This window comes from Rhinoderma darwinii, chromosome 2 (genome assembly GCF_050947455.1).
Source record: "Rhinoderma darwinii isolate aRhiDar2 chromosome 2, aRhiDar2.hap1, whole genome shotgun sequence".
NCBI classification, from domain to species: Eukaryota; Metazoa; Chordata; class Amphibia; order Anura; family Rhinodermatidae; genus Rhinoderma; species Rhinoderma darwinii.
The window spans coordinates 204,634,946-204,660,002 of NC_134688.1; the positions used below are offsets into that span (position 1 = coordinate 204,634,946).

The following is a 25,057-nucleotide window of genomic DNA, read 5'->3' on the forward strand; positions in this document are numbered from 1 at the left end:
GTATAACTATAGCAGATCGTACGGACACCATTGGTCTCCATGCAGATGACATGGTGCTTTTCATGGATAAAGTGCAGGATACCCTTCCCTCGGCTATAAATCTTATTGAACGTTTTGGACAATATTCCAGTCTTTCTATTAATTGGGGGATAATCTTCTCTTATGTCCATGTCCAAAGTACAGCCCCTTGGCCTGTCTGAGCTGTCGCCATTGCCTCTGGTAGACAATTTCAAATATCTTGGCATATTTATAGCTAAACTTCCAGATGTTGACCTTCCTTTAAACGTGTTACCGCTATTGGGTTTCACCCATTCTAAATTTAACGCATGGGGTAAACTGCCTTTATCGGTATCTGGCCGTATAAACCTGGTTAAAATGATGTTGTTGCCTAAATTTTTATATGCCCTTCAGCATAGCCCGGTTGTCGTACCTAAATCATTTTTTAACCAGCTTAACTCCCTGTTATCACCGTTTATATGGGGTAATTCTAGACCCAAACTTAGATTATCCACGCTCCAAAGGCCTAAGGAACTGGCAGGAACGGCTCTGCCGGATTTCTTTTTATATTATTTAGCGTTTCAACTTAAAACCTTAAGTTTCTGAATGCCTGAAAAGGATCTTCCCAACTCAGAGCACCATTTGGCTCATGTACTTGGGAGTCAATGTTTGCTGGATCCCTCTAAGTAAATTCTCTTCCTGCCCCTATTAAACCCTTGCCCCTACACAAGTTAGCTCGTGTGGTTTGGAGACAAGCGAAAAAGCAGCTGGGTTACAATGACATTGTGTCTGAAATGCCGTTGTGGAACAATGCTTCTTACTTTCCTTTAATGCCACCACGATTGTCTCGAGCTGTTGGGACTATAGGGGACTTATATGATGATAATGTCTTATTTTCATTTACTCAATTGCAGACTAAGTATGACATACCACGCACCCATTTTCATAGGCATCTACAGATTCGTCATATTTTGCAAACCCAATTCCATCACTTGAGAAATAACTTAACAATCTCTTCCTTCCCACTGATAGGAATTCTTAAATCACAGGGTCCGCAAGAACTGATATCCACTCTATATACCCACTTATTATCCATCACGGTGAAGTCAACACCGCTTGCTGTAGAAAGTAGATGGAAACAATGGATTCCTACAATTCAGTCCGATGATTGGAATGATATTTTGGAGTCGCATCTTCATGTTTCCCCCTCCGAAAAAATAATAAAATGATCCAGTTATATATAATACACCAAGCCTTTTTAACCCTGGTTAGGATATTCAAAATGGGACGATTACCTTCTTCGGACTGTTTGAGATGCCATGTTCCGGAGGCAGATTTTTGGCATATAATCTGGTCTTGTACCCTCATTAGGGATTTTTGGGAAAACAACCCTGTTATCTTCCTTATTACATGTCAGCATCCCTTTATGTCCTAAGATATGTTTGTTTGGTATATTGGATGGGGAGGCCTGGAATCACCATACTAGAATCTTTTTGAGAGAAACTCTGTTTCTAGCCCGAAAAACTATAGCACAACTTTGGATGAATGATTTACTACCCTCTATTGGTCATTGGAAGGGATTGGTAAATACTGTGATACCTTTCGAGAAGGCTGTATATCTGAATCGTGGTTGTAGTACTAAGTTTTCTAAAGTTTGGGATATTTGGAATAACTCCCCTTTGACAGTTAACCCCTCTGCTGCTTCACCAGCTGGCGTGATGTAGTAACAAAGGTGACCCGCATTTTTATTGTGTATCGCCTTGAACTTGCTGTGCTTGATTTGTTGGATGCTCGTGGGAGACATAGGTCCCAGGTTGTTTGTTTTCTCTTATTTATGTTCTAGTTTTATGTCCTCTTTATTGTACTGGTCATACATACTTCAATGTACACTACTCTATGCGCCATTGTCTTTAGAATCATGTATTCATGGAATATTCTGTGTGTTCTCATTGCTTGACTTTATGTATATACACTTATTTGTTCTAATGTGATATATCTTACAGTCAATGATGTGTGACTGAGTTTATACTTGTTACTGCAACAGTTCTTAATAAAACGAGTTTAAAAAGAAAGATTTCAGTGTTCTTCTCACAGGTTTTATGGATAACAAAGGTCCTATTTATTGCAACACTTGGATGAATGGCACATTTTTTACAAAAAATGCAAGGTTACCATTAAATTTGGCCAGATCTGTATGTTTTGTTTGATTGCAATTATATGGTGAACCAGGATGATCAGTGGCAGCCAAACACCTCAAATGATGCTTTGAGTAGAATGTAACAAATATGGAAAAATTCGAATTCAAATATGATATCTTCTGACATGTATAAATGACATGTCAAAAAACAAATAAAACTAGAGCATGAAGATAAGTGACTAGGACTTACAACAGAGTTAAATGTTTACAGCAAACTGATATATACATTCCCAGGATACATTGGAGAATATGGACAAGAAGTGATATTTAAAAAAAAGGTACAATTTTGTGCTGATTAATTTCATAATATATCTCTATAAGAGATTCTGATACAGCGCTCCAAATCCCCTGCTTGTCTTTAAGTCATAGGACTGAATGATAAAATTTGGACTGCCAGCAGTCACCACTAGGGAGAGCTTAGTAGTTTAATGAAGACAGATTTATTATTGAGTTTAATGGGAACAATATAAATCTGTCTTCATTAAGCTCTCCCTATTGGCAGCTGCAGGCAACTACAATTGTATAATTTATCTTTAAAGAGACTCTGTCACCACATTATAAGTGCCCTATCTCCTACATAAGGAGATGGGCGCTGTAATGTAGGTGACAGCAGTGCTTTTTATTTAGAAAAGTGGGCGTGTTTTTACTTTAGACCAAGTGGGCATTGTACAGAGGAGTGTATGACGCTGACCAATCAGCATCATACACTTCTCTCCATTCATTTACACAGCACTAGCGATATAGCTATATCGCTATGTGCAGCCACATAAACACACTATAATGTTACTGCAGTGTCCTGACAACGAATATACATTACCTCCAGCCAGGACGTGATCTGTATCCAGAATCCTGACACTTCTGAATCTTTTCTGTGAGATTTCCAGCAAGGCAAATGTAATCTCGTTTTAAATGACAGTTTACAGCGTAATCTCGCGAGATTACGTTTGCCTTGCTGGAAATCTCACAGAAAAGATTCAGAAGTGTCAGGATTCTGAATACAGTAAGTTCACACCTAGCGCAAATACTGAGTATTTTCCGCAACGGAAAATCAAAACACTGAAAAAAAAATCTTATACATACCCAGAATTCTGTACTTCTTCATCCAGGCCGGCCTACTGGGATGACGTTTCATCCCATGTGACAGCTGCTGCTACATGCTGCAGTGGTCACATGGGATCACCAGGAGGCTGTCCTGCAGAACGGAAGAGGGACTCGTCGCCATGGCTACGTAAGTAAGTAAGTTTTTTTTTATGTGCAGTTTTCTGCAGTGGACATTCCGGCCAAAAAACTGTACCGCAATTTGGTGCAGTTTTTCGGCTGGAATTCCCTATTCCCTAAGGCGCCCTGGGTGGATACGCTGTGTGCTTTTACGCAGCGTATATCCGCCCTGTGTGAACATAGCCTAACAGTAAAATGGAGCTCAGACCCTTATAAAGATATATTATTAAATTAACCAGCACTGAATTTGGACTTATTTTGATTAAAAAAAAACACAACAGGTACACTATAAATTTTTAAAAATATAAAAAACAACCTTGTATTTGTCACGTTGGGTGCGTGGACCCACTAGGCCGTACCACCTTGACGGTATAGCAGCTGGCCAACAGGATACCAAGTCAATGTCTATAGTTCGGATAGGTGTACCTGTGGTAACTTCAGACAGTAGCGAAGATAGGCTTGGATGGGACCTTGGTAGCAGGCAGACACCAGGCGTGCTGAAACCAGGAAGGCGTAGTACATAGCACAACACGACTCCAACTCTAAAAGGCACTTGGGCCAAGATAGCACGGGATACAGGACACAGGTAGCAGGAAAGGGAACACTGGGAACTGGAAAACACTTAAGGGACCATTTGCAGAGACGAACATAGGTAAACTACAACAACGCTCAGACAATGCAGGAAGGGGCAGTGGCCTTCTTATAGTCCAGGGTGATCATGGGCTAATTTGGTATCTAATTCAGGTGTGCGCGCTGGCGCACTCTTGGTGTCCAGGATCTCCTTAACCTCGAAGGTATCCGATGATCCGCTGGGAGCAACTGCAGGACTAGGAATCTTGGTGAAGCGGTTCAGAACCACAGGCTTCAGGAGGGAGACATGGAAGGAGTTGGGGGTCTTGAGGGTAGGAGGCAGCCGAAGCTTGTAGGAGACAGGGTTGATCTGCTGCAAGATCTCGAAGGTTCCGAGGAACCTGGGAGCCTGACCTTGGTACCTGGAAGAAACCTGGGGGGTACTCTTCTCCTTGTGTCTGCCTTATGTTTCATATGGTCGACCGCCAGCAGAATGGAGGATCGGGTCTGCTGCCAGATCTGCAGGAAGTTGCTAAAAGCAGAATCAGCTGTGGGCACCTCGGACATAACGGAAACCGGGAGAGAAATACGTGGGTGTTGGCCGTAGACAATGAAGAACGGTGTAGTTCTTGTGGACTCGCTAGTATGGTTATTGTACAAGAACTCGGCCCATGGAAGAAGCTGCACCCAGTCATCATGTTGCCTGGAGATGAAGTGTCGTAGGTAGTTCTCCATGATTTGATTGATCCTCTCGACTTGACCTTTGGACTGAGGATGGTAGGCTGGGGAAAAGTCCAACTTTGCATTGAGGAGTTTGCAGAGGGCCCTCCAGAATCTTGAGGTGAACTGAACCCCCTGATCAGGGGGGGGCTAAATTTATTATTTTAAAGAGCCTAGCTTACTTGGCAATCCTGAGCACGCATACCTCATCCTATCCACTAAAGCTCGGCAGTCTGCAGCTGCTGACCTGACACTCTGCAATCTGAGTACCTTACACTCCGTCTGGCAATACATGCAGACTGAATGAAAACAAAGCGTGCCCTAAAGCAATACTGGCTATTAATTTTAACTGTTCGTGCTGATTGTTATGTCCCCATGGACATCTTTAATGGCAAAATAATAAAAGTTATATTTTAATAATACTGATTAGCAGTTGGGAAATTGATTTTCAGTGTGCCTCAGGCACATTTGGTTCTTTCGAACCCCCTGATCAGACACGATATGCCGCGGAAAGCCATGCAGGCGGAAGATGTGCTGGATGAAGAGGTTGGCCAGTCTAGAAGCAGTAGGTAGGCTGGTCAGCGGAATGAAGTGAGCCATCTTAAAAAATCGATCCACCACCACCCAGACAGCACTGCATCCCGCAGAGGGAGGCAGGTCCGTAGCAAAGTCCATTGATATATGCTGCCAGGCAGCGGCTGGAGCAGGCCAGCAGGTTTGGAGTGAGCAGCCTTGTTCGCTGCATACACCGAGCAGGACGAAAAAAAGTCCATGATGTCTTTTGGCAGCGTGGGCCACCAGAAATGATGGGCAAACGGGTACCCACGTGACCTGCCAGTCTGGAGCTGCGTCCCCAGCGGAGGATTTTCCCTCTGTCTGCCAGGCGCACAAAAGTCCTCCCCGGAGGGATGTCTCTAACTTGCAGGGGGTTGACAGAGACAATGCAAGACTGATCAATAATATTTTGTGGAGACTCGATGGTGTCCTCTGTCTCGAACGACCTGGATAAGGCATCGGCCCCCACATTCTTGTCGGCCGGATGGTAGTGGAGCTCAAACTGGAACCGGGCAAAGAACAGCAACCACCTGGCCTGGCGAGGGTTCAGCCGTTGGGCTGTCTGGAGATAGGTGAGATTCTTGTGGTCCGGGAATATCAGGATGGGATGAACTGCGCCCTCTAGTAGATGTCTCCATTCCTCCAGAGCCAATTTGATGGCCAGTAACTCCCGATCCCCAATCGAGCTGTTCCGTTCTGCGGAAGAGAAGAGTTTAGAGTAATAGCCACATACCACTGCCTTGCCCTTGGAACCTCTCTGGAACAGGAGTGCACCAGCACCAACAGAGGAGGCGTCCACCTCCAATGAAAACTGTCGAGATACATCTGGATGATGGAGAATAGAGGCTGACGTGAAGGCACTCTTCATTTATTGAATGCCGATTCTGCCTCTGGAGTCCACCCCTTGGAGTTCATTCCTTTTTTGGTGAGGGTAGAGATGGGAGATATCAGTGAGGAGAAGTTTGGGATGAACTGCCGGTAAAAACTGGCGAATCCCAAGAAACGCTGTATGGACCTTAAACCTTGAGGGTGTGGCCATTCCCATACGGCCTTTACTTTCTCCAGATCCATCTTGAGACCTTGGTCCGAGATTATGTAGCCCAGGAAGGGTAAAGAACTCCTCTCAAACATGCACTTCTCCAGCTTGGCATACAGGCGATTCTCCCTCAATTGCAGCAGAACTTGACGGACATGTCTCTGATGAGGCAACAGGTCTGGCGAAAAAAATTAAGATATCATCGAGATAGACAACAACACAAGCATAGAGGAGATCCCAGAAGATGTCATTGACGAATTCTTGGAAGACCGCGAAAACGTTACACAGGCAGAAGGGCATCACCAGTTATTCATAGTGCCCGTCTTCCATTCGTCACCCGGCGTATCCGGATTAGGTTGCAAGCCCCACGGAGATCTAGTGTTGAAAATTTTTTGCCACCTCGTATTCGGTCAAAAAGCTCTGAAATCAATGACAACGGATATCTAGTCTTGACCGTGATCTGGTTGAGACCCTGGTAGTCAATGCAGGGTCGCAGAGAACCATCCTTTTTCTTGATGAAGAAGAACCCGGCTCCTGCCGGGGAGGATGACTTCCATACAAAGCCCCTCTCCAGATTCTCCTTAATATAGGCGGACATGGACTGAGTCTCTGGTAAGGAGAGAGGATATATGTCACGGTGCATGGTGTGAACCCACTGGGCCGTACCGCGTAGGGGATAGGCAGCTGGCCAACCAGGTACAATACAATGTCTATAGCCCAGAAAGGGTACCTGTGGCAATGTAGACAGTAGCGGTGATTCAGGCTTAAGATAAGGCTCCGGCAGCAGACAGACACCCGGTGGGTGTAACACAGCAGATGCAGCGCAAGACACAGCTTGACTTCAACTCTAGACGGCACAGAGGCACAGTAGCACAGGATACAGGGTACAGGCAGCAGGAACGGGTAACACTGGGAACTGGAAAATATTGGGAGACCATTTGCAAGACAAACTTTAGGTATACAACAACGCTCAGGCAAAGATCGAGAGGGCAGCAGCATTCTGGACTGATTGCAGATTAGCTGCAATTTTGCACGCGCTGGCCCTTTAAGGCTGTGCACGCGCGAGCGCGCGCGCCCATGCGGAAAACAGTCTCTGAAGCAGGAAATGAGTGTCGGCATCTCCTTGGCCCACTCGCCCACAGAGGTGTCTCCCTGGCGGAGGTTCAGCAAAGAGGGCGCTGCCGATGAGACTCGTCCAGGCTCCTAGAACACAGTGCTAAATATCCTGGAAGTCACGGGTCACAGGTCTCTGCCGTTCCCCGATCGAGTTCGCCCACGCTAGGTCCTTGCCAGTGAACAGAGAAACAACGAAGGCAATCCTGGCGCCATCAGACGGACATGCTCTGGCACGAAGAGAGAAGTGGATCTGGCACTGATTGAGGAATCCCCTGCAGGTACTCGCCTCTCCGTTGTAACGAGGCGGTACTGGTAGTGACAGAAGGTGTAGCAGGAGGATCAGGTGGAACAGGAGCTGAGGAGGCTGCATTTTGTGCATCTAGCTGCTGTGCAATGGAATTCACTGCCAGGAGGAGTTGGTCCTGTCGTGAACGAAGATCTCGCAGATCTGTCTACATCGCTTGAGACATCAACATAGTCTTAGGCTGACCAGTGTGGGTCCATGGCCTGAGCGTACTGTCACGTTGGGTGCATGGACCCACTGGGCCATACCGCCTTGACGGTATAGCAGCTGGCCAACAGGATACCAAGTCAAAGTCTATAGTTCGGATAGGTATACCTGTGGTAACTTCAGACGGTAGCGAAGATAGGCTCGGATGGGACCTTGGTAGCAGGCAGACACCAGGCGTGATGTAAACAGGAATGCATAGTACACAGCACAACACGACTCCAACTCTAAACGGCACTTGGACCAAGATAGCACGGGATACCAGATACAGGTAACAGGGACGGGAACACTGGGAACTGGAAAACACTAAAGGGACCATTTGCAGAGATGACTATAGGTAAACGACAACAACGCTCAGGCAATGCAGGAAGAGGAAGGGCCCTTCTTATAGTACAGGGTGATCATGGGCTAATTGGTATCTAATTCAGGTGCGCGCGCTGGCCCTTTAAGACCAAGCACGAGTGTGCGCACGCACCCTACGAGACACAGGAGAGTCAAGCGGAAGTCACTGAAGCCACTTTTCCATGGCTGCAGCCATCAGGAGGTGAGTAAACCTGATGGTCCGCGGCCATGTGTGTTACAGTATTAATGGGCATGTCAACTGACACTATGCAATTGATTAAAAGAAAGACAATCTATGATTAAGGGCAAGATATCCTATTATTTCCTCTTCACATAAGCCAAAAAGATGCCAATGAAAGATAATAAAGAAAACTCCGTACTCAGTGAAATTGCACTCTATATGTTGCATATCACCATCTTGACAGACTGAAATGCATTTGTTACCCATCAGCCATTCTGCTGTTTGCATACTTATTTCCCTAATGTGCACTTGCAAAGGAGTTACAGAAAATAGGCAATAGTCATTAAATATATTATGTGCATCAACATTTGCAACCTGCTGTTTGCCCAAAAAAAGCTCGAGCTCTGACTGTGAACACAAAAAAGCCTCATGAGCGCAGGCAGCTCATTTTCATTAAACGTACTCTGTGATTTTGTCATTTATTCTCAACTAGAAGACAGCCGCATTTATTTATTTATTTATTTATTTTTATTCCTTTCTTTCTAATCTCCCGTCTAATCCTGTAAAGTATTATGACATTTTCCTCAATGGGTACATAGTTGTGTGGCATACATTTAACAAATTAGATGGTAGGTAATTGATGATTGCTGCACGGAATTCTTCAGAACTCCAAGTAAAAGACAATAATATATTTTTTCTATGCCATATATGCTGTTTCTCCAAAGGAATCATGTATTCAAAGTTTCTAGATGTTAATCTTAAATTTCAGACATTGCTTTTTCAAAGAGAATAATTAAAGGTATTATTTAAAATGAAATTCAAGGGAGTATAATAGTCTATTGTTAACATTATTCTGTATTGCTAGCCATGCAGAACAGCTATGGGGTAACATTGCCATACAGAATTACGGATCTGAAAAACCATGGGAAGAGATGTAGTATTCTTATGAGAATCAGAGAAGAGGAACAAAGGAGTGCTTCTCACAAAATGTATGCATGCTAAAAAGGATGTTCACTATTTAATTATTAATAGGCCTCTAACATTTGAAGAATAATATATTTCTGAATCATCAGGTCAGGTCTATGTTTGGATCAGGAAGAAGCAGATCCCAGCTATAAAATAACATTTTGTCTACTCCCTACAAAAATAAATCAGAGGTTAAAAGCAAGGTAAAGTAGATGTTGAGGTTTGACACTAAAATGCTTGAGGGAAGGGAGCCAAAATTCATAATACTTTGAGCCTATAGCACTATATACAGGAATAATACCCTTATAATGAATTTCTGCCATTGAAAACCATTTTGTGTTTTTTAATCTAAATAGGTTCAACATTCTGTTCTGATTAAACATCACTGTCGGTGCAGTTAAAAGGAATATATCACCTAAATTTAGTTTTTTCGCATTAAAATCAAATAGTGAAACATATTCTTTTTTTCTAATCTGTTTCTTTTTATTTTACATTGTTTTTTATTCTATTTTCTGAACATGATTGGAGGCAGCTACCTTTTGAACAGCATTTAGAGATTTGCTTTACAGCAGCCACATGCACCATAGGAAACAATAGTCTGGAGCTGACCCATTGACTTCTTCTATGGGAGAGTTTTCTAGGCATGTGCTGTGACCTGTGTAGAGGTCATTGTGCAGGAAGCGCTAGGAGGGGAGCTGTGTCCATCACCTATTGTCATTGGTGGATCCTGTATTATCTATATATAGGTGTTACCTGTCAGTGTAATCCTGCCTGTGATGATAATGAGATGATTGCTGAGAAGTGATCTCTACAGCACATGAAGTGACAGTGTATTGTTAGGCTCATTAGCTAAAACAAAAGCTACAAGATTTTAGGATTTAGGATTTTTTATCATAGATAATTACATGAAAAAAATCACCAAACATTCTTTAACCCCTTCCTGACATTTGACGTATCCATACCTCAAAGTCGGGTAGGGGAAGTATGGAGCAGGCCCACAGCCGACACTTCAATACCGACCGCAGCATTTAAATCGTCAGAAAGAGGGGGGCGACCCCCTCTAACAGCTCATCGCGCCCCCCGCAACGCAATCGCAGAGGGGGGGGGCAATGGTTGCTATGGCTGCCTGGGGGCTTAATGAACGCCCCCAGGTCCGCCATCTTTGTACACCTGTTAAGCCTTGCCTCCGGCAGGGATTAATAGGTGCCTGTCAGATTCACGATATACTGCAATACATTAGTATTGCAGTATATCGTGCAAGCGATCTAACGATCGCTGGTTGAAGTCCCCTAGGGGGACGAATAAAAAAAATAAAAATTAGTTAAATAAAGGTTTTTTTTGTGAACATTAAAACTAAAAAAAAAAAAAACCTTTTCCCATTTCCCCCCTAGAGCATAGTAAAAAAATAAATAAATAAACATAATTGGTATTGCTGCGTCCGTAAAAGTCTGAACTATTACAATATATAATTATTTAACCCGCACGGTGAACCACGTAAAAACAAAAATTGTAAACGCCAGAATGTCTATTTTTAGGTCACCTATTCTCCCACAAAAAATGAAATAAAAAGTGATCAGACCGTCGCATATACACCAAAATGGTATTATTAAAAACTACAGCTTATCCCGCAAAAAATAAGCCCTCATACCACTTAATCGACGGAAAAATAAAAAACTTATGGCTCTCTGAATTTGGCGACGCAAAATAAATTTGTTATGGCCGGAAGAAGGGGAAGGGGATAAGTGAGCCCTAATCTACCCACCGCCCTGTCCCTGCCTACTTGCAACGACCCGCCCTAGGCGACGGGGTACAACTGGGCGGCGGTCCCTACGCTGACTAAGTGCAAGGGAATACAAACAGGGAACAAGCAAGGGAAGGGGCAGTAGCCCACGGAACACCGTGAGGAAACCAGAGGTCAACGAGCCAGTCAGAATCAGGATGTCACGAAGTATACGAACGTAGAGCAAGGAGCAGGAAGCAAGCCGGGGTCAGAGCGAAGCAGGATAAATGGAAGCTGTAGCAAGGCTGAAGCAAGGCAGTAGCAGGCTGGAGCAAGGCTGTAGCAGGGCCAGGAAACCAGGAAGAATCACAAGCAATGAGGAAGAGAAAACGGCAGGAATAAATGGACAGGGGGCAGAGCTAACTCCGACTGACCAGGCCGCGATAGGCTCTCCCACTCCTGAGCCTGCCACCCTGATTGGTGGGAGCCGGAGTCAGTCTAAGAGGTCCGGCCTCAGGTGTCGATTGATTAATCCTGGGAGTATCCACAGAAGTAGTGCCTGGCAGATCCTTTACAGTACCCCCCTTTTATGAGGGGCCACCGGACCCTTACTAAGAGGACCTGGTTTAGTGGGGAAGAGAAGGTGGAACCTCCTGACCAATACCCCAGCGTGAACATCTCGAGCAGGTACCCAAGTCCTCTCCTCCGGCCCGTATCCTCTCCAATGGACCAGGTACTGGAGGGAGCCCTGGATCATCCTACTGTCCATAATCTTGGCCACCTCGAATTCCACCCCCTCAGGGCTGAGAATGGGAACAGGAGGTTTCCTCGAGGGGGACCAGGACGGGGAGCAGCGTTTAAGGAGGGAGGCATGAAAGACGTCGTGTATGCGAAAGGATGGGGGCAGCTCCAGACGGAAGGATACAGGGTTGAGGACTTCAATGACCTTATAAGGCCCAATAAATCGGGGAGCAAACTTCTTGGACGGGACCTTAAGGCGCAAGTTCCTAGACGACAACCACACCAAATCCCCGACGACAAACCGGGGGTTAGCAGAACGTCTTCTATCAGCCTGAATTTTTTGTACGCTCTGGGACGCCTCTAGGTTCTTCTGAACCTGGGCCCAGACTGTGCACAGTTCCCGATGAACGACCTCTACCTCTGAATTATTGGAACTACCAGAAGAAACGGAGGAGAACCGTGGATTAAACCCGAAATTACAGAAAAACGGGGAGACCCCTGACGAGTTACTGACCCGGTTATTCAGGGAAAATTCGGCGAGGGGAATGAATGAGACCCAATCAAATTGACAGTCAGAGATGAAACACCTTAAATATTGTTCCAGGGATTGATTAGTCCTCTCCGTTTGGCCATTAGTTTCGGGATGGAAGGCGGAGGAGAAGGACAGATCAATCTCCAACTTTTTACAAAAGGCTCTCCAAAATAATGAAACAAATTGTACCCCTCTGTCAGAAACGATATTGACTGGGACCCCATGGAGACGCAGATTGTGTTTAACAAACAAAGAAGCTAACGTCTTGGCGTTAGGTAGTTTCTTAAGGGGCACAAAGTGGCACATCTTGCTGAAGCGGTCTACTACCACCCACACCACCGACTTGCCTTGAGATGGAGGCAAATCGGTGATAAAATCCATGGAGATATGGGTCCAAGGTCTCTGGGGAATGGGCAAAGAGAGTAGTAAGCCCGCAGGTCGGGACCTGGGGGTCTTAGACCTAGCACAAACCTCACAAGCGGCGACGTAGGCCCTAACGTCTTTAGGCAACCCAGGCCACCAATAGTTTCTGGTAATGAGGTGTTTGGTACCCAAGATGCCAGGATGACCAGATAGTGCGGAGTCATGGTTTTCCCTAAGTACCCTTAGCCGGTATTGCAGGGGGACAAACAGCTTGTCCACAGGGAGGTTCCCGGGAGCTGAACCTTGATCAGCCGCAATATCAGAGACTAAATCAGAATCAGTGGCAGAAACGATTATACCAGGGGGTAAAATACAAGCAGGATACTTCTCCGAAGGAGGATTGGCCATGAAACTACGCGACAGTGCATCAGCCTTAATATTTTTGGACCCAGCCCTATAGGTAACCAAAAAGTTAAATCTGGTAAAAAATAGCGCCCATCGAGCTTGTCTCGGATTAAGCCTCCGGGCAGATTCTAGGAAAACCAGATTCTTGTGGTCAGTAAGGACCGTTACCTGGTGTCTGGCCCCCTCCAGGAAGTGACGCCACTCTTCAAAAGCCCATTTAATGGCTAAAAGTTCGCCGTTGCCAATATCATAGTTACTCTCCGTGGGCGAAAACTTCCTGGAGAAGTAAGCACAGGGGCGGAGATGGGTGAGGGACCTGGTACCCTGGGACAAGACAGCCCCCACTCCCACCTCGGACGCGTCAACCTCCACGATAAATGGCTCCCTTTGGTTGGGCTGAACCAGCACTGGGGCCGAGATAAAGCACTTCTTGAGGGTCTCAAAAGCCTGGACGGCCTCAGGAGGCCAGTGGAGGACATCAGCACCCTTGCGAGTGAGGTCCGTAAGAGGCTTAGCGACGACCGAGAAGTTGGCAATAAATCTCCTATAATAGTTAGCGAACCCCAAAAAACACTGTAGCGCCTTCAGGGAGGCAGGTTGGACCCATTCCGCCACAGCCTGAACCTTGGCAGGGTCCATGCGGAATTCATGAGGAGTGAGGATTTGACCCAAAAATGGTATCTCCTGTACCCCAAACACACATTTTTCGGTTTTCGCAAACAGATTATTTTCCCGGAGGACCTGGAGAACCTTCCTGACATGCTCCACGTGGGAGGACCAGTCCTTGGAAAACACCAGTATGTCATCAAGGTACACTACAAGAAAAATTCCCAGGTAATCTCTCAGAATTTCATTAATAAAATTCTGGAAGACAGCAGGGGCATTACACAACCCAAAGGGCATGACCAGGTATTTGAAATGACCTTCGGGCGTGTTGAACGCAGTCTTCCACTCATCCCCCTCTTTGATGCGGATAAGGTTATACGCCCCCCGTAGATCAAACTTAGAGAACCATTGGGCCCCCTGAACCTGATTAAAAAGATCCGGAATCAAAGGAAGTGGATACTGGTTCCTTACAGTGACCTTATTCAAGTTACGATAGTCAATGCACGGCCTAAGACCACCATCCTTCTTCCCCACGAAGAAGAAGCCAGCACCTACAGGAGAAGTAGAGGGGCGAATGTAACCCTTGGCCAGGCATTCTTGGATATATTCCCTCATGGCTTCACGTTCAGGACATGAAAGATTAAATATCCTACCCTTAGGAGGCTTAGCACCTGGTACCAATTCGATAGCGCAATCGTAATCTTTATGAGGGGGCAACACCTCGGAGGCCTCCTTAGAGAAAACATCAGCGAAGTCCTGAACAAACTCAGGTAGCGTGTTTACCTCCTCACGGGGAGAAATAGAGTTAACCGAAAGACATGACGTCAGGCATTCACTACCCCATTTGGTGAGATCCCCAGTATTCCAATCAAACGTGGGATTATGCAACTGCAACCAGGGAAGACCTAATACCAGATCGGACGATAATCGCTGCATCAACAGTACAGAGCACTGCTCCAAATGCATGGAGCCAACAAGGAGTTCAAAAACAGGAGTATGCTGAGTAAAATAACCATTAGCAAGAGGAGTGGAGTCGATACCCACTACCGGGACAGGATTAGGCAAATCAATAAAAGGCATTTTTAGAGACATAGCAAATTCCACAGACATGATATTAGCAGATGACCCTGAATCCACGAAGGCACTGCCGGTGGCAGACCGACCACCAAACGAGACCTGAAAGGGAAGCAAAATTTTATTGCGTTTCATATTAACGGGAAATACCTGTGCGCCCAAGTGACCTCCCCGATGATCACTTAGGCGCGGAAGTTTTCCGGCTGCTTATTCTTGCGCCTGGGACAGGTGTTCAGTTGATGCTTGTCATCCCCACAATAGAAGCAGAGACCATTCTTCCTGCGGAACTCTCTACGTTGTCGGGGGGACACGGAGGCCCCGAGTTGCATAGGTACCTCCGAGTCTTCCGTGGAAGAGCGAGGAGACGGGACCTCGGGAGGAATCGCAGGGAAGTCAGAGGGGAAAACACTGAAACGTTCAAGCTGTCGTTCCCTGAGCCGTCGGTCAAGTCGTACTGCTAAGGCCATAACCTGGTCTAGGGAGTCAGAAGAGGGGTAGCTAACAAGCAGATCCTTCAGGGCGTTAGATAAGCCTAACCTAAACTGGCACCTTAGGGCAGGGTCATTCCACCGAGAAGCTACGCACCACTTTCTAAAGTCAGAACAGTACTCCTCAACAGGTCTCCTACCCTGACGTAAGGTCACCAGCTGACTCTCGGCCAAGGCAGTCCTGTCAGTCTCGTCGTAAATGAGTCCGAGGGCAGAGAAAAAACGATCAACGGAGGAAAGTTCAGGGGCGTCAGGAGCCAAGGAGAAGGCCCACTCTTGGGGCCCTTCCTGGAGTCGGGATATAATGATTCCCACCCGCTGGTTCTCGGAACCTGAGGAGTGAGGTTTTAGACGGAAGTAAAGTCTGCAACTCTCCCGAAAGGAGAGAAAAGTCTTACGGTCCCCTGAGAACCGGTCAGGTAACTTGAGGTCAGGTTCTAGAGGTGAGGCGAGGGGTACTACTATGGAAGCATCAGGCTGGTTGACCCTCTGAGCCAGGGCCTGGACCTGTAGGGAGAGGCCCTGCATCTGCTGGGTCAGGGTCTCAAGGGGGTCCATGATAGAGTAGGAGAAAGGGTAGACTAGGTATAGGCTTGTGATTATGTTATGGCCGGAAGAAGGGGAAGGGGATAAGTGAGTCCTAATCTACCCACCGCCCTGTCCCTACCTACTTGCAACGACCCGCCCTAGGCGACGGGGTACAACTGGGTGGCGGTCCCTACGCTGACTAAGTGCAAGGGAATACAAACAGGGAACAAGCAAGGGAAGGGGCAGTAGCCCACGGAACACCGTGAGGAAACCAGAGGTCAACGAGCCAGTCAGAATCAGGATGTCACGAAGTATACGAACGTAGAGCAAGGAGCAGGAAGCAAGCCGGGGTCAGAGCGAAGCAGGATAAGCGGAAGCTGTAGCAAGGCTGAAGCAAGGCAGTAGCAGGCTGGAGCAAGGCTGTAGCAGGGCCAGGAAACCAGGAAGAATCACAAGCAATGAGGAAGAGAAAACGGCAGGAATAAATGGACAGGGGGCGGAGCTAACTCCGACTGACCAGGCCGCGATAGGCTCTCCCACTCCTGAGCCTGCCACCCTGATTGGTGGGAGCCGGAGTCAGTCTAAGAGGTCCGGCCTCAGGTGTCGATTGATTAATCCTGGAAGTATCCACAGAAGTAGTGCCTGGCAGATCCTTTACAAAATTTTCTTTTTTACACTTAGGTTTTTACATGTAAAAGTAGTAAAATATAGAAAAAACTACATATATTTGGTATCTCCATAATCGTATTGACCCATAGAATAAAGTTAACATGTTGTTTTAATTGCACAGTGAATTTCGTAAAAACGGCGCGCAAAAAACCATGGAGGAATCTCTGTTTTTTTTCATTTTCTACCCCACAAATAACTTTTTTCCCGTTTCCTAGTACATTATACGACAAAATAAATGGTTCTACAAAAAACTACAACTCGTCCCGCAAAAAGTAAGCCCTCATAGTACTATATCGATGGAAAAATAAAGACGTTATGGCTTCTGGAATGTAGGGAGGAAAAAACGAAAATCAAAATCTGAAAAAGGGCTGCGGCGGGAAGGGGTTAAAAATATGTTTAACATAAATACTTGATTATAACCCCTTTCTGACATCCACCATATATAACCGATGCAGGTCGAGTAGGGGAGTATGGCGCGGGCTCAGGGCTTACTCCATAGAACGAGCGTGTCGGCTGTGTGGAACAGCCGACACTTCAGTGTGACGAGCAGGATTCCACTTGTTTAACCTCATCGTCAATAAGGCATCTTTCACACGGCAGCATTTTAGTCAGTATTTTGGATCAGTATTTGTAAGCCCAAACCAGGAGTGGAACCAACAAAGAGAAACAGTATCATGGAAAAATTTGTACGCCTTCTGTGTTATGGACCCACTCCTGGTTTTGTCTTCCAAATACTGATGCAAAATACTGACCAGAATACTGCCGTGTGAAAGTGGCCTGAATTGGGAAGGAGACTTTTAGAAACACCTTAAATAGCGCTATGAGGAAAACAAAATTTCAAATTACACTGGTTTGTTATAAACAAAATGTTTCTTACTGGTTGTTATCTTCATCTGTGAATAAGAGGACAGCCAAGCAAGACACTGGAGTTGAAGATTTGAAGGTGATCTTGCAGACAATTTTGTCACTCAAGTGACCTGAGCCTGCAATAGTCTGTCCATTGGGAAAATGTACAGAAAACACCTTTTGTCGGTCACCGTTGTCAAGTTCCACCTCTGGAATTTCCACTTTTAATGCAGATGGCCTACAGAAAGATAAATCAATTTGGTGATACAACCATGATGGCCTGTCCACTCAACAGAAATTGCACACAAATGAATAAAATGGCATACAATAGAAAACTTCTGAACAAATAAAGTGAAGTAATTTATTAGCATTTATGCTTGTTATAGTATACCAGGATACAGCCAGAACATTGCTGCCACAGCTCTACTATGTGACAGACCGCTCATTATCCTACTCTGCTATGTGACAGACCATTCCTTCCCAGTTCTCCTTTGTGACAGATAACTTTGTTTTCAGATAACAGATTTTCCAGCTTTTCTTCTTATTTATATTTTCCTATATTGTCATACCACTATTTCCCCAGCTCTCCTGTATCTCCCTCTTCAACACCTAAAAAAGGCCATGCTCTACTATGTAAAAGACCACTTTTTCCCCAGCTCTCATATGCGCCAGACCACTCGTTCTCCTGCTCTCCTTTATGTTAGGCCTAGTTCCCAACATGTTTATTTGCCTACGGATTGCATTAGTCACCATAGACTATAATGGTGTCGGTTAAACGGATATTCTATGAACTAGGATCATGAGAGTTAATTAAGTATCCGTTAAACAGATACATACATTATAGTCTAAGGGTGACGAAAGCCACTATTATATATTCAAGAAAACAGCAGCACAGCAATAAAAATAGTATTTTAGTGGGAAAGGACAACTCCCCAAACATGGGTGGTGCACGCAGTAAAGAATCCCAGGTCCAAGGGAGACAATCAATATGCAATCAAAGAAAGGAACTGCAGCACTCAAGATAATCTTTTTATGCTTGGTGAATAAATCAAATACATGTTCCTTCCTTCGATTGGAAGCCACTATTAGGCATCTGTTTAATGTATACGTTATGAAAAGCTATTAACCCTTCTACGCACCATGACATAAGTGCATGACATGGTGCAGGGGAGAAGTATGGAGTGGGCTCAGGCGCTCCATCGCGCTCGCTGTTCCTGGCCATTTAACCCCTCAAATGCTGTGGTCAATCTCGACCGCAGCTTCTGAGGTGTTATACAGAGGGGCTCAGCCCCCTCCGACAGCTCATCCGCCTCCCCAAGCTGCGATCATAGGGTGCAGATGGTTGTCATGGCAGCCAAGGGGCCTAATGAAAGACCCTAGGTCTGCCTTCACTCTGCCTCTGTTAAGCCCTGCCTGTCACCGTTGTGACAGGGTTCTGTTGTTTTTGACGGGATCAATAGCACAGTCGACTGCGCTATTGATTCCGTCAAAACAACTGGAACCCTGTCACAACGGTGACAAATGGAAACCTTCAGCAACGTTTCCGTCACCATTTGCCTTTCCCTCTGGAAAACTCAGACGGAACCCCTCAACAGAAGGGCAATGGTGATGTGAACAGGCCCCAGGGCCTGGGCTTAACAGAAACCTGTAAAAATGACTATACACTGCAATACATTAGTATTGCAGCGTACCAGCGATCTAATCACTGGTTCAACTCCCCTAGGGGGACTAATAAAATGTGTAAAAAAAGTTAAAGTTTAGTAGTGAAAAAATTAAAAGTATAATAAAATAAAATAAAACTCCCCTTTTCGCATTTTTCTTCTGAAGTAATGTAAAAAAAATAAAATAAACAAAATTGATATCGCTGTGTCATTAAAAGTCCAAACTATTACAATATAGCCCTATTTAACACGCACAGTGGACGCCGTAAAAACAAAAATATAACGCTTCTGATTTTGCGTTAAACCATGCCCGATGAGGAGACCTAAGTAGGCTCAAAAGCTTGCTATTTGTCATCATCTTTTCAGTTATCCATTAGATGGTTACAACTACTGAGAACTTTAAATTTTTATCTTTTCAAGAAGAAACTGTTCATTCCAGTAATTTTTTCGAGTTAACATGTAAGGCTGTGTTCACATCAGCGTTGCCCTTTTGTTGAGGGGTTCCGTCTGAGGTTTCCATCGGGTTAAGCCCTCAACAGAAAGGCAAACGCAAACCTGAGCTTCGGTTTGCATCACCATTGATCTCAATGGTGACGGAAACTTTGCTAAAAGTTTCCATTTGTCACCGTTGTGACAGGGTTCTGTTGTTTTTGACGAGATCAATAGCACAGTCGACTGCGCTATTGATTCCGTCAAAACAACTGGAACCCTGTCACAACGGTGACAAATGGAAACCTTCAGCAATGTTTCCGTCACCATTTGCCTTTCCCTCTGGAAAACTTAGACGGAACCCCTCAACAGAAGGGCAATGGTGATGTGAACAGGCCCCAAGTTCACACTACTGTTATATACGTTTAAAAAATGGATCAATTAAATATCCCATTGAAATCAATTGTATCAGCTAGCATACGTTATGTTAGTCATCCGTTTTTTTGACGAAGATAAAAGTGCAGAGTGCAGGACTTTTACTCCTTTCAAAAAAACTTATTTTTGATTATTTTTATCATTGGTGTCAATGTAAAACGGATACAAACGGATTGTTTCTTGATGGTTTAGCTGAAGAAGATAGAACTGATACCTATTTTGTCACAGCTACATGTTACATAGTTACATAGTTAGTACGGCTGAAAAAAGACACATGTCCATCAAGTTCAACCAAGGGACGGGAAAAGGGAAGGAAAAATGTCTACACATAGGAGCTAATATTTTTTTGTTCTAGGAAATTATCTAACCCTTTTTTAAAGCCATCTACTGTCCCTGCTGTGACCAGCTCCTGCGGTAGGCTATTCCATAGATTCACAGTTCTCACGGTAAAGAAGCCTTGTCGCCTCTGCAGCTTGAACCTTTTTTTCTCCAGACGGAGGGAGTACCCCCTTGTTTTTTGAGGGGGTTTTACAAGGAACAGGATTTCACCATATTTTTTGTATGTGCCATTAATATATTTATATAAGTTAATCATGTCCCCCCTTAGTCGTCTTTTTTCAAGGCTAAATAGGTTTAATTCTTTCAATCTTTCCTCATAACTTAAATTCTCCAAGCCCCTAATTAGTTTCGTTGCTCTTCTTTGTATTTTTTCCAACTCCAGGGCATCCTTTCTATGAACTGGAGCCCAGAACTGAACTGCATATTCTAGATGAGGCCTCACTAATGCTTTGTAAAGTGGTAATATTACATCTCTGTCCCGCGAGTCCATGCCTCTTTTAATACACGACAATATCTTGCTGGCCTTTGAAGCAGCTGATTGACACTGCATGCTGTTATTGAGTTTATGATTTACAAGTACACCCAGATCCTTCTCAACAAGTGACTCCCCCAGTGTAGCTCCCCCTAGGACATATGATGCATGCAGGATGTTGGTACCCAGATGCATAACTTTACATTTATCTACATTAAACTTCATCTGCCAAGTGGACGCCCAAACACTTAGTTTGTTTAAATCTGCCTGCAATTCATGAACATCTTCCATAGACTGAACTATATTACATAGCTTGGTGTCATCTGCAAAAATAGAAATAGTGCTATTAATCCCATCTTCTATATCATTAATAAATAAGTTGAATAATAGTGGTCCCAGCACTGAACCCTGGGGTACACCACTTATAACTGGGGACCATTCAGAGTAGGAATCATTGACCACAACCCTCTGGATACGGTCCTTGAGCCAATTCTCAATCCAAATACAAACTATATTTTCTAAACCTATAGTCCTTAATTTACCCATTAGGCGTCTATGGGGGACAGTGTCAAATGCCTTTGCAAAGTCCAAAAACACTAAATCCACAGCGGACCCTCTGTCTAGACTTCTGCTCACCTCTTCATAAAAACAGATTAGGTTAGTTTGACAACTTCTGTCCTTAGTAAAACCGTGCTGGCTGTCACTTATAATGCTATTTATTGTCACATAATCCTGTATATAGTCCCTCAATAGCCCCTCAAACATTTTCCCCACGATGGATGTTAAGCTTACTGGTCTATAATTACCCGGGGAAGACCTAGAGCACTTTTTTAAAATGTGAGTCCAACATCTTATTATAATATATGTAATGTTCTTCATTATTGTCAGTTATTTATAATAATACCGGTGATTATGTAGATACATCTGAATCTAGACTTCCCTTCCCAACATTTGTTGTATGGATACGTCATGAAAAGCTAGTGCTTCCCACATTTTGCCGTATCCATCCGACAAATGGTGGACACTGGCTCAGAAGCTGAGTCGGTGTCACCATCGCCAGATGTCAGCGGTATCTTACAGTTGAGATCCGGCTGTAATGGTGGGGACCGAGATTAACTTAGATCTCCGCCATTAACCCCTTAAATGCAGCGCTCAAATGTGATCGCTGCATTTAAGCTGTTTGCAGCTCATAGGAATCTCAGCAACTAAATTGCTGGGGTACCGGTCGCTGCACTGGCAACCGGAGGCCTAATACTCGCCTCCGGGTATGCCTAGCATGGAAGCCTTCCAGGACCCACTCGGCAGCAGAGCCTGAAAAGCTACCATAGCCGACGGCAAGATGGCGCCGGCTCAGGAGCTGAGCCGGCGTCATCAGTGGTGGATGTCAGCTGTATGTTACAGCTGACATCCACCTGTAACAGCAGGAACCGGAGCTAGCTCCGATCCCTGCCATTAACCACTTCGATGCTGCATCTTAGAGGTTGCTAGCAGATCGCCAGCCCTGCCATGCAATCAGGGCTGCCGATGCTGCTATGGCAACAGGAAGCCAACAATGGCCTCCTGTCTGCCATTACGGAAGCCGATTAGGCCCTGCCGGGAGGCAAAGCCTAATCGGCTTGCTGTCAGTGAATGACTGACAGATCTAATACATTGCACTACATAGGTAGTGCAATTTATTAGAAAAAAAAAATCTGCAGTTGGACCTTCAAGTCCCCTAGTGGGAGTTGAAAAAAAGTTTTAAAACGTATAATAAAAGTATCAAGTGGTAAAATAAAACACAATCGCCCTGTTCCCTTATCAAGTCCTTTATTATTGAAAAAAAAAGGAAACCATACATATTTGGTAACGCCGCTTCCGTAACCGCCTGAACTATAAAAAATATTATGTTACTTATTCCACGCGGTGAACGGCATAAAAAAAACCCATAAAGAACTAAACCAGAATTTCAGTTTTTTTGGCCTACACTTCTGTCACTTTGCCCTACAAATATTGGAATAAAAAGTGATAAAAAAAGTTGCATGTATCCAAAAATGGTACCTATAAAAACTATAACTCGTCTCGCAAAAAACAAGCCTTCCTACAGCTCCATCAACGAGAAAATTTGTTATGGTTCTCACAACTTGGCGACAGAAAAAATACATTATTTTTACAAAAGTAATTTTATTGTGCAAAAAGTTGTAAAACATAAAAAAGTGCTATAAATTTGGTATTGCCGGAATCGTACTGACCCACAGAATAAAGTTAACATGTAATTTAGGACACGTGGTGAACGCTGTATAAAAAAAGCCTAAAAACTATGCCAGAATTGCAGTTTTTTGTTCCCTTGCCTCCCAAAAAATAGGATAAAAAGTGATCAAAAAGTCGCATGTACCCCAAAATGGTACCAATAATAACTACAGCTCATCCCGCAAAAAAAAAGCCCTCATACCACTACGTCTATGAAAAAATAAAATTAGTTAAGGCTTTCATAAGTCAGGAAATAAAAAATATGCAGTTGTGCCGGCCCGAGGGGAACATTTCTTCTGTTTGAAGAGGCGAATTATCAAGGCCCTAAAATGGGAGAACCCTTTTAACAGTTTTTGGGGTATGTGTTTCTAGTGGCACAAGCTGGGCACAACATATTTGCCACTGAAATGGCATATCTAGCGAAAAATTTTAATTCTTACTTTGCACCATCCGCAGCACAATCACTTATGGAAAAGACCTGTGGGGTGAAAATGCTCACAACACCCCTTAACAAATGCCTTAAGGGAGCAGTTTCCAAAATGGGGTCACTTCTCAGGGGTTTCTGTTATTATTTCACATCAGAGCTATGCAATTGTGAACCAATACTTTGTAAATCGCCAAATTCGGCCTCAATTTCGCATGGTACTCTCTTACTCCTGAGCCCTGTCAAATGTCCAGGCAAAAGATTAGGGCCACATGTAGGGTGTTTCAAAAACCGAGAAACACAGCATAATAATTAGAGAGCTGTCTTGTTGTGGTGGCACAAGCTCGGCACCACATATTGGCATATCTATGGAAAAAATCCCATTTTCACTCTACAACATCGAGTGCACACTAATTTCTGCAAAACACCTGCGGTGTTAACATGCCCACTACACCCCTAGGTGAATACCTTGAGGGGTATAGTTTCCAAAATGTGGTCACTTCTGGGCGGCCAGGAACCAAGCCAGTCAAATCTGTACTCCAAAAACCAAATGGCACTCCTTCCCTTCTGAGCCCTAATGTGTGCCCAAAAAGAAGTTTATTACCACATATGAGGTATTGCCGTACTCGGGAGAAATTGCTTTACAAATGTAGGGGTTCTTTTTTTTCCTTTATTTTTTGAGAAAATTAAAAAAATTTAGCTAAATCTACGTCTTATTGAAGAAAAGGGATTGTTTTAATTTTCACTGCCCAATTCCAATAAATTCTATGAAACACCTGTGGGGTCAAAATGCTCACTACACCCCTAGATGAACTCCTCAAGGTGTGTAGTTTCCTAAATGAAGACACTTTTTGGGTGTTTTTATTGTTTTGTCCCCTGAGGGGCTTTACAAATGCGACCTGGCCCCCGTAAACCATTCCTGCTAAATTTGAGCACCAAAAGCCAAAGCTCTTTCTCTTGTGAGCCCTGCCGTCTGTCCAAACAGCATTTTATGACCACATATGGGGTATTGTTTTACTCGGGAGAAATTGCTTTACAAATTTCGCTGTGCTTTTTCTCCTTTAGTCCTTGTGCAAATGAAAAAAAAATTGCTAAACCTAAATTTTCTTTTAAAAAATTTAGATTTAAATTTTTTCAAAGAAAATGTAGGTTTGTAGATTTTAATTTTTACGGCCTACTTCCAATAATTTCTGCAATGAACCTGTGGGGTAAAAATGCTCACTATTCCCCTAGATAATTTTCTTGAGGTGTGTAGTTTCCCAAATGGGGTCACTTTTGGGGGATTTCCACTGTTTTTGCACCGCAAGAGCCCTTCAAACCTGACATGGTGCCTAAAATATATTCTAATAAAAAAAAGGCCCCAAAATCCACTAGGTGCTCCTTTGCTTCTGAGGCCGTTGCTTCAGTCTAATACCACACTAGGGCCACATGTGGTATATTTCCTAAATCTGCAGAACCTGGGGAATAAATATTGAGTTGCATTTCTCTGGTAAAACTTTCTGGTTTACAAAAAAAATGGATTAAAAATGAATTTCTACAAAAAAAAAATAGAAGTTTGGAAATTTCACCTCTACATTGCTATAATTCCTGTGAAACATCTAAAGGGTTAAGAAACTTTCTAAACGCTGTTTTGAATACTTTGAGGGGTGACGTTTTTAAAATGGGGTGACTTATTGTGGCTTTCTAATATATA

General features: G+C 44.3%; 1 protein-coding gene across 2 annotated transcripts in view; it reads right to left on the reverse strand.

Annotated features, from left to right (window-relative positions):
* CFAP47 (cilia and flagella associated protein 47) overlaps nucleotides 1–25,057 on the reverse strand; it is a 546,843-nt gene that overhangs the window by 411,609 nt on the left and 110,177 nt on the right. For both annotated transcript variants that reach the window (XM_075852746.1, XM_075852745.1), the window contains one exon: nucleotides 17,410–17,616. In XM_075852746.1, the coding sequence (XP_075708861.1) occupies nucleotides 17,410–17,616 (207 nt within the window). The remainder of the gene's footprint in view (nucleotides 1–17,409; nucleotides 17,617–25,057) is intronic.